General features: G+C 42.3%; 2 protein-coding genes across 11 annotated transcripts in view; both read left to right on the forward strand.

The window, feature by feature from the left end:
- Positions 1–10,351, forward strand: part of mprip (myosin phosphatase Rho interacting protein) — a 34,007-nt gene extending 23,656 nt beyond the window's left edge. For 2 of the 6 annotated variants that reach the window (XM_025057144.1, XM_025057141.1), the window contains exons 16-24: positions 513–3,068; positions 5,220–5,367; positions 5,462–5,579; positions 5,689–5,848; positions 5,957–6,064; positions 6,999–7,085; positions 7,201–7,363; positions 7,450–7,535; positions 9,149–10,351. In XM_025057144.1, the coding sequence (XP_024912912.1) occupies positions 513–3,068; positions 5,220–5,367; positions 5,462–5,579; positions 5,689–5,848; positions 5,957–6,064; positions 6,999–7,085; positions 7,201–7,363; positions 7,450–7,535; positions 9,149–9,250 (3,528 nt within the window). In that variant the 3' untranslated portion in view covers positions 9,251–10,351. Of the gene's footprint in view, positions 1–512; positions 3,069–5,219; positions 5,368–5,461; positions 5,580–5,688; positions 5,849–5,956; positions 6,065–6,998; positions 7,086–7,200; positions 7,364–7,449; positions 7,536–7,916; positions 7,988–9,148 lie in introns of all 6 variants that reach the window. The other 4 variants (XM_025057143.1, XM_025057142.1, XM_025057145.1 and 1 more) reach the window with 4 other exon arrangements.
- Positions 10,352–10,921: 570 nt separating this feature from the next.
- The window catches only part of LOC103382278 (transcription factor 20), an 8,516-nt gene continuing 7,537 nt past the window's right edge, over positions 10,922–11,900 (forward strand). For 2 of the 5 annotated variants that reach the window (XM_008315001.3, XM_008315006.3), the window contains exon 1: positions 10,923–11,120. The gene's annotated coding sequence lies outside the window, so the exon portion shown is untranslated. The other 3 variants (XM_008315007.3, XM_008315003.3, XM_025057663.1) reach the window with 3 other exon arrangements.

Consider the following 11,900-nt stretch of genomic DNA (forward strand, 5'->3'; position numbering starts at 1 on the left):
TTTTGAACGATATACTATTGTCTGGTTCATTATGATACTATGTGTGCACTCCTGTGTTGCCCGTCTTTTTAAACATAGCATTTGAGTTACCTGCCGTGAGTTAAACGAGCAATGTGTCGTACCACATGACCTAAGATTGACAATACAGGGAAACAGAGGTGTGTGTGTAGGACCTGCCGTGTCTTCCATCCCTCAGTAAACCATTGCTCCAAAACTAATATTGCATTTCTAACACAAACATAACTTCTAACCCTTTAATGTGCATGCTCTGATGACATCCACTAACACTGCTATCTTTTACTTCTCATTTGTAACAATGAACTTGAAGGGTTTTCTTAATTTGTTTTGAATCACTGAACATAATACACCATGTGGGAATGCTAATTTTAATGTCACTGTTTTGATTAAAAAAATTAGAAAGAAATGATTGGTAGATAACACTGATAATTATTAGCAAGCTTTTTTGTCACCCCTGCTGTGTGTTAACCAAATGTCTGGTCCCCTTTTCCAAGCTGGATCCTACGGGTCTGGAGGGCGGTGAGACGCCCCAGACGAAGAGGCCTGAACTGGTTAGTTCTCAAGCACAGAGTTTAACAAAGAAGTACCAGGAGACCAAAGAGCTCCTGAAACTGCAAGAATTGAAAAAGCGTAATATGCAGGCACAGCTTGGCCTCTCACTTTCTCACCTCCCTGCAAAGGAACCTTACCTTTCTGAACCCCAAAAAACACCCCTCATGGAGAGCCCTAGCTCTGAACCTGTCCAAAAAACTGTGAGTGTCTTGCTCCAGGACAGCTTAGAGGCCATTCAGGAACTAGAAGACTTGATAGCTGGTAAACGCCTGACTCTAACAGAGCTGGGAAGACTCCTTAAATCCCATAGTTGTGTTCAGGAGACATCCGAAAGGCATCAACTCCAGAAGCTTCTAGAAACCTGGAAGTACCAGCAGGAAATAGAAAATGAGATGATAAAGAAGAGTTTAGCCAGAGCTGGTGAAAGCATCCGGGAGTACGAAGCTCGTCTTCTCACCATGGAGGATCTGGTAGGCAAAGTTCAGAGGCAAACTGTTGAGAGACTAAAAAGCCCCTATGGCCACTCGGAGGCAAACGAGACAACTGTGGGAATACTTTCTCAGAGGGTTGAACTGTTGACAAATGAAAACGAGGCACTGAAGCAGCGATGTCAGGAAATAGTTAACCAGCTGACCGAGGCCGATAGAGAAATAGACAGGCTGAAAGCTGAGCTGAACAGCCAGCAGGGTAGCAGGCAGCATCATCTGGCTGTGGAAGAGCTAAAAAGAGTCAAGGCCGAACTGGCTGAAAACCAAGCTATTGCCATAGACAGAGAGTATTATGAAAGAGAGCTGAATGAGAAGTCCTTAAGGCTCCATGAAGCTCTTGTCACGTTAGAGGACCTTGGGAACTCCCTCAAAGAGACGGAGAAAAAGCTGCAGTTAAAAGAAGCCACGCTGAAGGGCCTGGGCTTCCCGACAGATTACGAAGACGACGACTCAAAACCTGAGAAAGAGCATCTCAAAGAGCTATTGGAGGCCTCACAAAGAAAGATGTATGACATGGAGGCAAACCTGCAGTTTTCACAGCAGCACTGTCTCGAAATTGAGGCTAGGAACAGTGAACTGATCAAACTTCATGAGGAATTCCAGAAAGTTAGTCAAGAAAAGCTGGAGGAAGCAGAAAATGAAATAAAAATGCTACAAGAGAAGTTGGAAAAGGAGAAGGTTAGAGCAGGGGTGACAGCGAGTGAATGTGTTGAAGCAGGAGTAGAGCAAGGAGATGTGAAGATCCTTAGAGAGGAAGTAATAGAGCAGGTTGAGAGGAAGGCTGAGGCAATCAATCATGTTGTACAGATGTTGGCAAACATAGAGGTTAATGCAGAGAGAATGGTTAGCAATTTAAAAAGCACTTTATTTGATTCTTTGAAAGAAGAAGAACGGCTGTTTTTGAGTCGGGACGATGTGAGGTTGGTTGTTGAGGCGGAGTTCTGGAGCCAACTGTTGGGTATCTCCAAAGTTAAACCTGGGGATTGCAACACTGCAAGAACTTTGGTAGAAAATATGTTGTCACTAAAGAGCTTCATGATCTCGACAAGTAGAAAATTTAATAGTGACACAGAGACAGAGTTAGATTTTGATTCTATGTACAGCTGGCTTGACAACGAAAGTATTTTTCAGATTTTGAAAGAGTTAAGAGAGACATTAGAGTCACGGTCAAATTGTTTAAAGCAAATTTTATCCAGGATCATCCTTGATGCAGATGACAAGCTCCTGTCTATGGCTCTAACTTGCTTTGACTTCAGTTACAAGCAACAACAACCCTCTGAATATTTGCTTGAATCCCTCAAAGAAACAAGCACTTTCTATGTGATTATTAGGTCTAAGGTCCAGCGTGAGAAAGAGTTCAGGCAAAAGCAGAGGGAAGTTCTGAGCACTAGCTTGGATTGTCCAAATTGTCCAGTATTGAGGGAAGTTGCTGTTGATCTCCAATCTAAAGTGACAGATCTTCAGAGTCAGCTGACCGAAGCTACTTTGAAAACCACTACTGTACCTGAAACCATGATACAGATAGAGGGCGAGTCCATTGACTCACTGGATAAAACCATCGAGCTCCAGGACATAGTAGCAAAACATAGAAAGGAGCTCCGAGAGGTTAAAGACCACTATGAACAGGAAGTAGAAAAGATGAGGGAGGAAGCAGCCCAGGCCAGCGAAACTCTGCGTCTCCGATCAGAAGAAAATGTGAAAGAGATTGACTCCTTGACCAGCTGCATGGAGAACCTCAGGAAAAAGCACGAGCTGGAAAGGACAAACCTGTTGGAAAGGTTTGATCAGGAAATGGAAGAGCTGAGGTGCATGATGGGGCCTGAGGACCCACAGCAGACAGCAAAAGATGGGGGCAACACAGCGTCAGCACAAACTCCAACCCTGAAGCAGCGCATTCAAGAGCTGCTTACCCAAGTGTCGGCGATGACCGAAGAGATGAGGCGGCGAGAAGAGCAGGGCGACGTTACAACCCACCGGCTGAAATACGAAAAAGACCTGGAGAACCTGAAGGTGGAAGCGCTCCTTGTCCTTGTCGTTCTCCATCTGTGATGCCTTGTGTCCCTTTGTGGCATTCCCAGATCCCTCTTCCCTAAGCAACTCCCTTTACCCTCTCCTCCCTAACCTTTCTAACGCTCCCGCTCTTAAAAGTTTTCATGAAAGACACTTTCCTTCTCTGTTGCATGAACTGATCTCCTTTTAGGTTCATGTGATCATTCCAGACGCCGCAGTAGTTCTGAGCCAAGGAACCCATTTTGTCAGAGCTTCATCAGCATCACCTAAATAGAAAATAATTCGAGTGAAGCAAAAGTATCAATTTCACACACATTTGTGCTTCGACCTTCTCTCCTCTGAAATGAGTTCCTTGGTGTGTAGTTTGATGTTGCTTATTCTAACTCTGTGTTAAAGGACAAAGAGGTGACCCGTGGTTACATTCATCATTAAAGCTTTTATTGACGATGGCAACATTTAAAGTTTTTCAAATTTAAGAGTTTTGGTGACTCAGAAAGGGTCAGATCCTTTTTCCTTTGACTCCTTCTATTAACAGTTCAAATGTAACCCACACTTTCTCTCCTCATCAAAGTTGATCTCACAACATTTCACTGACGACGTCACTTCCTCTGGGGATCATTTAAGCACAGTCAAAAAGAGGAAGTGCAGTCAAAAATCACAGGCATCCGTTCCTATTAACTGGCATAAATTCAAACGTTCCCCCTCTAAACTGGAACAAACAGAATGTGATTAAAGGGATAATAAAGGGACTTTTTACTGACATTATTGCCAAATTAAGTGAGATTTATTCAATGTTTGATGGTTAACATTGGCCGAGACCAACAGTAGTGTCAATTGTTTTTGACATAAATTAATTTAAATCTCTGCTAGAGTCTGTATTTGGATATCTGTGAGGAAAAAGGTCTTCAGTTCAGCCTGGAATGTTGACAAATGATGTCGTGTAAAACTTGGACTCTGTGACCAGATTCATAGTCTGACATGCAGCTAAATAAAGCTGTTGTGATGTCAGAGCAGGAAGTTTACATTTCCCCCTCCCGTCCAAGTGTGTGAGAGTGTGGACGCATGTTTGAAAGTGTGTGTAAAGCAGAGAGAAAAGTTTCCACCCTTTTACAGTTGGGTCTCAGCTCCCGGGGGGTTTTGTCCCTGTGAAAACACACTAGACCTTAATTTCCTTGCTTTGGCTTAAGCTTAAAGAGACCAAGGGGTCGGGGGGAGAAGGGGAGGTAGTAGCCTTCCACCCTGATCTCAGAGTAGAAGCAGCTCTGTTATTAGCCAGACAGTTGGAAAGGCTGTTTAAATCTGTTGTTAAAACGTGTGGTCAGACCTGGAGCCACCGACAGTGAGCATCACCCTGGGTCCTGGTCCAGGTTAGTTTAAATGCTGCTAATGCAAGTCATAATTATTCAGCTGACACAAAAGGTTAAACTTGTGGAGCGGGGTCCCAAGCAGCGCAACAATGTGTGCGGTCAAGTGAGGGGATATGGGCTTCAGACACTCGCATTTTTATTTTTATCAGAAACCTTAGAAGACGAAAGTGTTCTAGGTCTTAGAAGACACAACACCTTTGAACACCTTCTATACAGTGTACGCCATCTGCTGGAACACAGGCATATTACTAGTGTAGGTTCCTTTTTTAAGCACCAGGAATCTTTATAAGTCTTTATATGGTCATTTTCTCTCCTAGCATTTTTACACAATTACATCACCAAACAAATAGTGACTTCAGTATTCACGGGGCTCGGCCCCAGTTTGGCAGATTAGCGTGACATTCTTCCAACTGTAGGAGCGACAGGCAGATTAGGATTCACACCTCAGCTGCAGCATCATGTTCTAAATCTGGAACGAGGATGTCATGGTGTCATTAGGAGTGTGGATGATATGCTGTGGTCAGAGAATGACAGAAGAGACTTTCTGAAACCCTCCTCTCTCATCACCTACGCATTCCTTCAGTGTTCTCCTCTCCTCTCCTTCCTTTTAATACTCACACAGGCTGGACTGGCTCGTGGCTAACAGGCTGTAGCTTGCAAGTGGAATATATGAATGGTCTCACCTGGTTCACTCCGTAGGACCCAGAGGGTCAGGAGAACCTTTTGGTCCCCTGTTTAGATTAGCCTCAAGCTTACACCTCCGTCCTGTCCTTCTGTGTCTCAGGCCACGTGTGAGAGAGGCTTTGCAGCCATGGAGGAATCCCATCAAAAGGTGATTGAGGAGCTGCAGAGAAAACACCAGAGGGAGCTGGACAACCTGCAGGCAGAGAAGGATAGGCTGCTGGATGAGGAGACGGCGGCCACCATCGCTGGTGAAAGCACTCACAAGAATGATCTGAAACACCTGACCCGCATGACCTTCACATAACACGAGTAACGCTGAACTCTTTCTGTCTGGTGTCGTAGCCATCGAAGCGATGAAGAACGCCCATCGCACAGAGCTGGAGAAGGAGCTTGACAAGGCTCGCAAGGCCAACTGCAACACTCAGAACGCAGACCTGGACGAGATCCAGAGACAGCACGAGTCAGTTCTCTTCACTGTTCACTAACACGTTTTGAACCCACACAGTTTTCCCCTCTTAAATCTGCTGCTGACCTTGCACTGGTTTTTGGAAACTTAACTTGTCCTTCAGGGAGGAGCTGTGTTCACTGCATCGGGAGATCGAGGTTCTGTCGGAGCAGTACTCACAGAAGTGCCTGGAGAACGCCCACCTGGCCCAGGCCTTGGAGGCTGAGAGGCAGGCCCTCCGGCAGTGTCAGAGGGAGAACCAGGAGCTCAACGCACACAACCAGGTACACCACACTTCAGTCTGGAAATATGGTCACATTAGTCATTTAATTATGACGTGACAGGATGTGATCGTATGACAAGGCACTGATTCTAACTCGTGGCTTCTACAGGAGCTGAACAACCGTCTGGCAGCAGAAATCACCAAAATGCGATCCATGACATCAGAGGACGGCTCAGACTCCGTCACAATACAAGGGAAAGAACTCTACGAGTTAGAGGTGAGGTCGAAGTTCTGCCCCTCGACTGCTATGGGGGAGTTTTTGCCCTGTGGCTTTCCCTGGAAACCTTGAAGGTTTTAGGGAAACTATTTGATAAAGGACTGAGTCATGTATGAGGTTAAAACCAAATGTGTTCTCAACGGACATAGAACTCTTGTTTTCTCTTTATAAATGATTCCAGGGTATTTTAGGAGTATTTGATGAGCAACTTGTGTTGTGGCTCTTGACTCCAGAACTTGTGACCCTGAACTGATGCCTCAGGCTGGATTTTTCCATGACTTAGAACACACGTGTCAAAGTCAGGCCTGCGGTCCAAATCTGGCCTGCAGTGTAATTATATTTGGCCTGCAAGATCATATCAAATGTGTACTAGAGTTGGCCGGCCAGTATATAGCCCCTACAACCTGGCAGGATTTGTAGTATTAGTGCTGTATGCACTGTTATAGCTATAGCACATACATTTAGTTTTTGTTGTTGTTGGTCTTCGAAAAAAAAAAAAATATATACGTTAAACAGGAACTTGAAAGGCTACAGATAAAGAATGTGTTTTATTTTTACGTTAATTTCTCACGTGTTTATAATATTAACTTTGGTTGGTCCAGATTTAATGTTAATGCAAAACTAAAGTTTGTTTCCATATGAGAAAATTCTACATTACATATATGGAGAGAAGGGGAAACAGGCACAGTTGCCCTCAATTTTTCAATAAATACTAAGTTTGGCCCATGACTTGGTCCCTGTTTTTAATTTTGGCCCACTGTGAATTTGAGTTTGACAGCGCTGACCTAAAATCATGAAGACCAAAACTGGACTGGAACTTTGTTGATTTAAGAAGTCACTTTCTTCCTTGATTAAAGTCATGATTTTATAATGATGATAATTTGTCTTACAGTCAGATGTGTTTGTTATAGCTTGACCTGGTCTTGTATTATAGGTAATGCTGAGGGTGAAGGAGTCCGAGGTCCAGTATCTGAAACAGGAAATCAATTCCTTGAAGGATGAACTCCAAGCTGCTCAAAGAGTAAGTTTAGAAACGGACCCCAGAGGAGAACCCCTGGTCCTGGACCAGTTCTTTCGTTAAAAGGCTCCTGTATCTGGACAACCTGACGATGACGACTCCTTGGTTTTTTCCCCAGGATAAGAAGTATGCGACAGACAAGTACAAGGACATCTACACGGAGCTGAGCATCGTCAGGGCCAAAGCAGACCGGGACGTGGGCCGACTCAGAGATCAGCTGCAGCTGGCACAGGAGGCGCTGGGGGAGCCCACGCTGGAGGAGATGGAGCGGGGAGGATATGGTGTGTTTGAGTTTGTTTGGTCTTTAGTTTTTTTTTTTCAGTTGAATGTTTGGGCTCAGACACATGTTCCTTCCGTTGTCTCATAGACATCATGAAGTCCAAGAGCAACCCTGACATCCTGAAGATGGCAGCTGCAGCAGCCAAACGCTCAGAGCGAACCCTGAGGTCAAAGGTAACTTCTTTTTTTTTTCTCTCAAGTGATTTTGGTCCCACTCTGTGAAGTTTGTAGAAGCAGATTTCAAAGTGACTTGCTGCCATCTAGTGGCCATCTGTAAAACGACAAGAACCTTTTTTCTTTTTCTGCATTCAAACCAGTTTTTACATGTTGGGACTGAACCAGTACAGCTGTGTTGTAACAGTGCAACAGTCACACACGGTGTTTTAGTTGCAGGAACAGTTTTTCACAAATTGACCTGATTTGGTGACTACTACATTCTACAGGAGTATTTTAGGTCGAAACGTTTCAGTACTGTCATACACTATCTTCTCGCTATGGTTACAAGGTTCATTGTGATGCTGCTAGTTCTTGACACACAAACACTTGTATCCTCAGTCTGAGAGCCACGACGATCCGTAGGACAGTTAGTGATGCTGAAGACCTGTAGACCTGCCTCTTCTGCCCGTGTAGGTAACGGCATACGTGCACAACCGGTGACTAACACATCCTAAACTGTGCACGTTGGTGAGGAAGCGGTGGCACTGAGCCTGTGTGTCACTGGACATTCCATTAAAATAATAATAATAATAATAACAACTAATGGGTGTGTTTTGAAAAGACTTGTCCGATGAGTCAAATGAAATGAACAGGGTGATCAAGAAACCAAATCTTTGTTGAGTTTTCCTGGTGTCTAGGAAGAATGGTCAGGAAGAATGCAAAACCCAAAAATGTCAGTCCTCCTCCAAATAAAAAAAACTAAAGTCTGTGGTTTCATCATTGATTTGTAATCAGGATAAAATTCAAGTAGTTAGAGCCAAAACCACTAAAATGTTGCACAACTCATTTTCTGATTGGACCTCAGGTCTACAATAAAAAGGTTTAACATCAAGACACTTTAACATGTTCATTTCCTTTATTAATCACTAACAGTTCATCTAATTGCACCTTCCTGGGTCCCATCATTTCTGGCACACCATTTAACACTGATGTCAAAATGTATGTATTCTCTTTACAATGTCCTAATGATTAAAGAAGAGTGTCTAGTTTTCTTATCACAGCCCTTGAAATCTACCTTATCAACGCAATATAAAACATGTTGCCATTTTAGCTAACATTAGCTACAACAGTCCTGGTACAGACACCAGAGCTAACATTAGCTACAACAGTTCTTGTAGAGACACCAGAGCTAACGTTAGCTACAACAGTCGTGGTACAGACACCAGAGCTAACATTAGCTACAACAGTTCTTGTAGAGACACCAGAGCTAACGTTAGCTACAACAGTCGTGGTACGGACACCAGAGCTAACATTAGCTACAACAGTTCTTGTACAGACACCAGAGCTAACGTTAGCTACAACAGTCGTGGTACAGACACCAGAGCTAACATTAGCTACAACAGTCCTGGTACAGAAACCAGAGCTAACGTTAGCTACAACAGTCCTGGTACAGACACCATTTTCTTTTGACTCATTCAACAAACTTTGACTTCATAGGTTGCTGTAACTGAGACTGAAATATTAGGTGGGGGTACAGGCGTGTGGTAACACTGGGGGGCGCTCTTTCAAAGGGATTTGGTTTTTTTTTCTTTTAAAGTTGAGTCAGTAAAAAGTCATCTTTGTTTTTCCAGCACCAACGTCTTCTTCTCTTCACTCAACAGAGTCTAAAGGAAGGTCTGACTGCCGAGCAGAGGCTTCACCTCTTTGAAAACAAAGATGCCAAGGAGTTCTGACATTCAAGCATCACGTGCATGTGACTGTTGCCCCGGCTGCTGTTGCTGCCTCCGCCGCCGCCGCTGCTGCTGCTGTTGCTGCTGCTGCATGTTGAGAAGCCTCACTATATTTTAGCTGAGTAATAAAATAAATTAACGTAGTAACACGACACACTGGTCACAAACACAGATCCTATATTATGGTATGAAGTTTGAATTTCATGTGTAGTTTTTTTTTTTTTTTTTTGCATTCCATGCACTTCAGCAGTTAACTGTGACTTTTTTTGTTAGTTTCTTTTTTGCTGCCATGTCTTACTGTTACTGTAAATACTGTTTTTTAAAAATGAGCATCTTTTCATGCGTTACACTAAAAAACTATGAGTTTGTGTAAAAGCTACTGTTTTAACTCTGTAGGCTGTGGCTGGACTAGAGGCTCAAATCTTAACTTTCTGACGTCGGTCATGATGAAGAGACATCAATGAGGGAATGAGACTCAAGTTTAAAAGACTGGGGTCAATTGTGATTCCTACATAACATTTATTTTGTTCAAACCTATGGAGGAAATTTTCAGATTTTCTAATTTTAATAATCTGACCTTTGACCGCTCTGGACTGTCTTATAAAATAAAAAAGGATTCACCAGGGGGCGCTTTAAGTCAAAGATTGGATCCTTCTTGGCAGTGAGACATTGTTACTTTATTTTTCAGTTTAAGTACATTTCTGTTACATGACCTCTCTGAAATTCTAACAGTCAAACTCCAGGGTACAGTCTGTTCTGGTTCTATTGTGAAATGCCTCTGGTGTTCTGGTTGAAGGCTAAAGCATTTTTCTGTGCAGTCAGAAAAGCATTATCCAAGGAAGCCCTGTCACTGTTACGCATATAATTTAAATAACAAATGTATATGATGCCTTGTTTCTCCACCTCCACTGGTCTTCATCAGAGCCTCCGTCAGTCTGTTTGTTCATTCTCTGGTCCAGCCACTGTCACCTTGTATTTATTTGAAACGGTTGGGATTTTTTTTCTTTCACATTCCCATTCCTCTGTACTCTATGATTGTAAATATAAAGCAAATATACACCGACTGACTACAGGTTTATTAGCAATAAATATTTTTGCACCCTTTGTATTGTGACTTTTTTTAAATCCTTGTTTTTGAGTCCTGTACTACTATCTATCCTATTCTACTATCAATGCTATACTGTCATAGCTTTTAAGTGTTTTTTCTTTTTGGAAATTACCTCAATGAGTATCACATGCTACTTTATATTTTCTCTGCCACTGACATGTCGATCTGTGAAAACATTGTTACATTTTTACCCCAGTCTGTATCCATATAGGGAATTTCTGCCACCTATTGGACGTTTTTCCGCAGGAAGTAAATTTTTCATGACCTTTGATGTATTGACTGATAAAAGACTAAACGCCACAACATACGTTGTTGTCAGAATAATGAAGTCAATTAATACAAATACGAAGTCAGTTTTGTGAAATATGAGGTAAAAGAAAGGTACTGTTTACTCGAATAATACATTGGATATATACAGACGTATATATTTTGGTCTGTATATATATTTATTTATATATGTATATATATATATATATATGTATGTATATATATATGTATATATATATATATGTATATATATATATATATACAGTATAAACCGATCGTTACGTTACCTGTCAGTCTTATTTTGAAGGGTCTAGAGCGGAAGTGACCTTGGTGTTAACAGTAGTGTTTTCCTGTAAACTGTGAGGCTCTTTCTGTCTAATTTGGGGCTCTAAACCCGGACTCTGTTCCCGGGGTTTTGTCGGAAGTTGGCCGGCTTGCTAGAAGCAGATATGAATTCCTAACGAAACGATTCAAACCGCGTTGGTTTCTCCCGACCGGGTAAGTTTGGATCAACAGCGGCAGCAGCTTCATATCACCTTCGCTGTGCCTTTGTTTCACACAGGCGGGCCTTGCCCTGATGCGTGCTGTTCAGTTGATTTGTGAGAGCGTGTGGCGAAACTCTGTGAAAGTAACACGCATTTAAACGACATCCTCTATACGTGTCACATGACTGCCGTTTAAGACCAACAATTCGTTCAAAATGATAAGTTACATCTATTGCTAAATTCGGAGTACATGTGATAGCGCTTAAACTTTATTTAAAACTATAATTTAAAAAGTCAGGGTATGTTCAAGTTCTCGATAGCTTAGGTAAGAAGTATCACATTGTGCGAACCTGAAGGCAACAAAAGTTGATATTTTATAGAAATACTACTTCCTTAATTAATATAAGCAAAGCCGAATTCAAGAGTATTAACAATCGATTAAGTACAATTTTTAAAAGTATGGTAATACTTGTTGTACTTCCTAGCCATACCCTGAAACTATTAAATTAGCCGGATGTTTGATGGAGTACGTCATAGGCAAACGTTACCGGACCTGAGATCGGCCTAGCGAGCCAGCGTTAGCCGTTAGCCCCTCTGCCAGCAATTCAGGTTAGGAGTCCGAAGTTAGTAAGGAAAGACTTTATGACGTATGTAAACCACCTATATGTTTTTTATTATTCTTAAAAATAAGACAATTTGATTAAGAACATTTTGACCAAGCTGTCATTTAATCAACACCATGTTCTCAAAATATAATATATTTACATTTAAGCAAACGTCTTTTTAAAGCTAC

This window comes from Cynoglossus semilaevis, chromosome 8, assembly GCF_000523025.1.
Source record: "Cynoglossus semilaevis isolate Cse_v1.0 chromosome 8, Cse_v1.0, whole genome shotgun sequence".
Classification (NCBI taxonomy): Eukaryota; Metazoa; Chordata; class Actinopteri; order Pleuronectiformes; family Cynoglossidae; genus Cynoglossus; species Cynoglossus semilaevis.